At 43.3% G+C, this 5682-nt stretch overlaps 1 protein-coding gene across 1 annotated transcript; it reads left to right on the plus strand.

Annotated features, from left to right (window-relative positions):
* Window positions 1-3874: 3874 nt before the first annotated feature.
* LOC103877955 (39S ribosomal protein L40, mitochondrial) lies at window positions 3875-4586 on the plus strand. Its single transcript, XM_017949009.3, has one exon. It carries the CDS (start codon window positions 3985-3987, stop codon window positions 4471-4473), a length of 489 nt encoding a protein of 162 aa, XP_017804498.1. The 5' UTR covers window positions 3875-3984; the 3' UTR covers window positions 4474-4586.
* Window positions 4587-5682: the final 1096 nt, after the last annotated feature.

Below are 5682 nucleotides of genomic sequence, written 5' to 3' on the forward strand. Positions count from 1 at the left end.
AGGCTGGTCTAGAACTCCTTGACCTTGTGATCCACCCGCCTCGGCCTCCCAAAGTACTGGGATTATAGGCATGAACCACCACACCTGGCCTAATTTTGACTTTTAGAAGAATGCTAATGTTCTATATATTCAAAAATTAAATTAAATCAATAGAAATGAGAAAGAAAAAAACCATCATGCAAATAGAAAAAATAAACCCAGCTGTGTTTCGTATAGAATAATATATCCACATGAAAAGGGGAGGGGTACAAGCTAACTGTAGACCCTCAGCCTGCGGGGAGTAAAGGTCCCTTGAACTATTTGTATTAATTTGTTTTCCATAGAGATATGAAGGTAGTCATTCTGAAACTGCTATTTTATATATACTATAGGATTGAGTAAAATGAGTAAATATTGTTGGGAGCCAGAGCTCTTTGGAAGAAAGGAGGCATAAACAGAATCCAGGAAGGCAAGGTAAAGCCCTATTGAGCAAGATCAAAATAAGAAGTTACCAGTGGGCTGGGCAAGGTGGCTCACATCTGTAATCCCAGCACTTTGAGAGGCAGAAGCGAGAGGATCACTCAAGTGCAGAAGTTCAAGACATTCCCTGGCAACATAGTGAGACACACCCTCTCCTACAAAAAATGAAAAAACTAGCCAGGCGTGGTGGTGTGTCCCTGTAGTCCCAGCTACTTGGGAGTCTGACATGGGAGGATCACTTGAGTCCAGGAGGTCCAGGTTGCAATAAGCCCTGATCATGCCACTGCACTCCAGCCTGGGTGACAGAGTGAGACCTTGTCTCCAAAAGAAAAATAAATAAATAAGTTACCAGCATAACATATAATTTGTTTCTCCTAGCTCTGTCCACTGAATGAGCCCAAAAGCAATGAGCACCCTAGTAGCAATGAGCACACTTAGTGCCCAGATCTTAATTTTTTTTTTTTTTTTTTGAGACAGAGTCTTGCTCTGTCACCCAGGCTGGAGTGCAGTGGCCAGATCTCAGCTCACTGCAAGCTCCGCCTCCTGGGTTCACGCCATTCTCCTGCCTCAGCCTCCTGAGTAGCTGGGACTACAGGCGCCCACCACCTCGCCCGGCTAGTTTTTTTGTATTTTTTAGTAGAGACGGGGTTTCACCATGTTAGCCAGGATGGTCTCGATCTCCTGACCTCGTGATCCGCCCGTCTCGGCCTCCCAAAGTGCTGGGATTACAGGCTTGAGCCACCGCGCCCGGCCTCCAGATCTTAATTTCTAATTACCATTCCCCCTAAAAAGAAACCAGGGTTCCTTGGGAAAATGGGTGATTCCAGGGCTGGGGCAGAGAAGGAACAAGGTAAGCTTGGAACATCGAGTGTGCCAGAAAGAAAAAAAGTGATCCCAAAAATTGTTGGGGGAAAGGGGTGGGGGGCATCAAAGGACACAGGAGCCAGCTCAGAGGTGGCCCGATCTGGGTTGATTTCAGCATCAAAAGAAATAAAGAGTCAAGGACTAAAACCCATTTAATAACATAGGAGTCCACGAGTCCAAACTGATTATAAAAAGATACCAATAAACAAACGAGAAGAGAAGGCTCTTCTTTATAGTCAAATGTGGGCTGGCATGTATGGAGGAACATGCTGGAGGTTAAAACCACCATGTTAGGCTGGGCACAGTGGCTCACGCCTGTAATCCCAGCACTTTGGGAGGCCGCAGCAGGTGGATCACCTGAGGTTAGGAGTTCGAGACCATAATGGCTAACACGGTGAAACCCCGTCTCTACTAAAAATACAAAAATTAGCTGGGTGTGGTGGTGAGCTTCTGTAATCCCAGCTACTTGGGAGGCTGAAGCATGAGAATCATTTAAACCTGAGAGGCGGAGGATGCAATGAGCCGAGATCGCACCACTGCACTCCAGCCTGGGTGACAAGAACGAAGTTCCATCTCAGGAAAAAAAAAAAAAATCACCATTTTACAGCCATCCTAGTAAAGACTGGCTCAGGCTAGAACCACCAAGGGATGCTAAATCTACATATTACTTACGCATTGCTCCAACCTGAAGTACACAGCCATAATCTAAGCATAAGGATACATCAGGCAAATCCAAATTGGCAAACATGAAAGACAAAGTCTGAGAAATTTTTCTGGACTAAAGGAAAGTAAATGAGACCTGCCAACTAAATGCAGCAGAGAACTCTAGACTGGGTACAGTACCAGAGGGAAAAGTATCAAGAATGCCAACACTATTGGTATTCTTGTCAAATTGGAATAAGGACTATAGATTAGAAATAAGTATTGCATTAAGTTAATTTTCTTTTTCTCTTTTTTTTTTTTTTGAGATGGAGTTTTGCTCTTGTCACCCAGGCTGGAATGCAGTGGTGCAATCTCGACACACTGCAACCTCCGCCTCCTGGGTTCAAGGAATTCTCCTGCCTCAGCCTCCTGAGTAGCTGGGATTACAGGTGCATACCACCATGCCCAGCTAATTTTGTTTTGTTTTGTTTTGTTTTGTTTTTAGTAGAGACGGGCTTTTACCATGTTGGTCAGGCTGGTCTCGAACTCCTGACCTCAGGTGATCCACCACCTCAGCCTCCCAAAGTGCTAGGATTACAGGCATGAGCCTCCGCGCCTGGGTAAGTTAAATTTTTAAAATCTGGTAACTGTACCATGGTTATATTGGAGAAAATCCTTGTTTTTAGGAAATACTGAAGTATTAAGGGGTATAGAGACATGATGTATGCAACCTACTCTCAGGTAATTCATTAAAAAAAATACACATGTTGCACACACATATGATATGGTGATGAATAAAAAGTAAAAACTGTTATTAGTTGGTGACTCTAGGTAAAGCGTCTTTGAGGACTCTTCATACTATCCTTGCAACTTTTCTCTAAGTTTGATGTCATTTATCTCTCAATCTCTATCTCTCTCTTTCTCCATATATTCCATAACCTATGAAGGAAAAAATCCACATGCCAATAATTACCAAACTAATTTTCTGGCCAACACCAAGTTACAGTCACAAATGAAGAGAGATTTGAAGAAATGTAGCCACATACTCCCTTTTGAGGTTTTCTTTATAATAACTCAGCATTAAAGAATTTGAAATAAGTAAAACCTAAGAAATGATTTAAGAGACGGCAAAAAGAATTACACCATAAACGATAAAGATTTATATATGATTAAACAATTTTACAGCTTGGGCAACATAATGAGAGAGACCCCAACACTACAAAAAATTTTAAAATGAGTCCGGGCGCAGTGGCTCATGCTTATAATCCCAAAACTTTGGGAGGCCAAGGTGGGTGGATTACTTGAGGCCAGGAGTTCAAGATCAGACTGGGCAACATGGTGAAACGCTGTGTCTACTAAATAAATAAATAAATAAATGAAACATATGTGCAGGTTTGTTATAAATGTTAAAATAATAAGTAAATAAATTAGCCAAGTGTGACGGCGCATGCTGTGAGTCCCAGCTACTTGGGAGGCTGAGGTGGGAGGATCACTTTGAGCCTGGAAGTTCAAGGCTGCAGTGAGCTGAGACTGCACTACTACACTCCAGCATGGGTGACAGAGCGAGACTCTGTTTCAAAAAACTAATAAGAAGAAGAAAAAAATATATTTCAAATATTTTCTGGGATCAAATATTTATTATATGTAGCCTCCTTAAAATATTTGAACATGACATACAAAATTTATGATTCCTTTCTGAATCTAAGTCTTGCTTAACATATTAGTAATAATTTTATTTGCTAAGGCCTCAGCAGAGCAGTTTCTCCATATTAAAATTAATTTTTTGGCCGGGCGCAGTGGCTCGCGCCTGTAATCCCAGAACTTTGGGAGGCCGAGGCAGGTGGATCACCTAAGGTCAGGATTTCAAGACCAGCCTGGCCAACATGGTGAAACCCCCTTTCTACAAAAATACAGAAAGTAACCCTGCGCCCGACGAGCGGGCTTCTGGGAACTTGGCAGACGCAGATTAGAAATACTCACCAGCGAGCATCATTGTTGTCTTTCTGGGAACTCATTCCCATGAGATCAGAACCTCTTCGAAAGAAGAAGAAGGTAGATCCTAAAAAAGACCAAGCAGCAAAGGAGCGCTTGAAAAGAAGGATCCGAAAACTGGAAAAAGCTAGTCAAGAGCTAATTCCTATTGAAGATTTTATTACCCCTCTAAAGTTCTTGGATAAAGCAAGACAGCGGCCTCAGGTGGAGCTCACCTTTGAGGAGACTGAGAGGAGAGCTCTGCTTCTGAAGAAGTGGTCCTTGTACAAGCAGCAAGAGCATAAGATGGAGAGGGACACCATCAGGGCCATGCTAGAAGCCCAGCAGGAAGCTCTGGAGGAACTGCGACTCGAGTCCCCGAAGCTCCATGCTGAGGCCATCAAGCGGGATCCCAACCTGTTCCCCTTTGAGAGGGAAGGGCCATGTTACACACCACCGATCCCTAACTACCAGCCCCCTGAAGGCAAGTACAGTGACGTCACCAAGGTGTACACACAAGTGGAGTTTAAGAGATAGACTTGCAGGCTGCTATCCTTAACATGCTGCCCCTGAGAGTAGGAATGACCAGGGTTCAAGTCTGCTTTCCGCAGAATCAGGCATGCTGTTAATAAATACTGGTTTAATCAAAATGAAAAAAAAAAAAAATACAGAAAGTAGCTGGGCATGATGGTGGGTACCTGTAATCCCAGCTACTCAGGAGGCCGAAGTAGGAGAATCGCTTGAAACCAGGAGGCAGAGATTGCAGTAAGCCAAGATCGTGCCATTGCCCTCTAGCCTGGGTGACAGAATGAGACTCCATCTCAAAAAATAATAATAATAATTAATTAATTATTTAAGGCCGGGCACGGTGGCTCACACTTGTAATCCCAGCATTTTGGGAGGCAGAGGCGGGCAAATCACTTGAGCCCAGGAGTTCAAGACCAGCCTGGGCAACATGGCAAAACCCCATCACTACCAAAAAAACAAAAACAAAAATTAGCTGAATACAGTGGCACAGTGATCGCAGCTACTTGGGAGGCTGAGGTGGGAGACTCACTTGAGCCCATGTTGCAGAGGTTGCACTGCAGTGCAGATGTTGCAGTGAGCTGAGATGGCACCACTGCATTCCAGTCTGGTGACAGAGTGAGACCCTGTCTCAAAAACAAAAACAAAAACAAATTGCCCGGGGCGCAGTGGCACATGCCTGTAATCCCAGCAGTTTGGGAGGCCAAAGCAGGTGTATCACTTGAGGTCAGGAGTTGGAGACCTGCCTGGCCAACATGGTGAAACCTTGTCTCTACCAAAAACACAAAAAATTAGTAGGGCATGGTGGCATGTGCCTGTAATCCCAGCTACTTGGGAGGCTGAAGCAGGAGAATCACTTGAACCTGGAAGGCAGAGGGTGCAGTGAGCTGAGGTCGCACACACTGCAGTCCAGCCTGGGCAACAGAGCGAGACTATCTCAAGAAATATATATATATTATTTTTTTGAAGACCTCAGAACAACTATGACTCAAGAAAGGCCAATTAATTTGGCATTACTGGCAATAGAACATGAATTATGAGAAATGTTTTATTATAACAACATAATTAAGGAATTTCCTGAAGTGAAGGCAAGGAAAATTAATTTATGGAATAAATAGATAATTATGAATTGTGTATCACTTTATTATTCATCTAAATATTGCTAGTCCATCATAAGGGTACCCAGGCAATAATATATGTAATAATACATGCAATAATAGC

The sequence above is a fragment of the Papio anubis genome, chromosome 12, assembly GCF_008728515.1.
Source record: "Papio anubis isolate 15944 chromosome 12, Panubis1.0, whole genome shotgun sequence".
Taxonomy (NCBI): Eukaryota; Metazoa; Chordata; class Mammalia; order Primates; family Cercopithecidae; genus Papio; species Papio anubis.

Excerpts from the sequence above, each read along its gene's own strand:
- LOC103877955 (XM_017949009.3), top strand. The coding sequence starts at position 3,985 with ATGAGATCAGAACCTCTTCGAAAGAAGAAGAAGGTAGATCCTAAAAAA.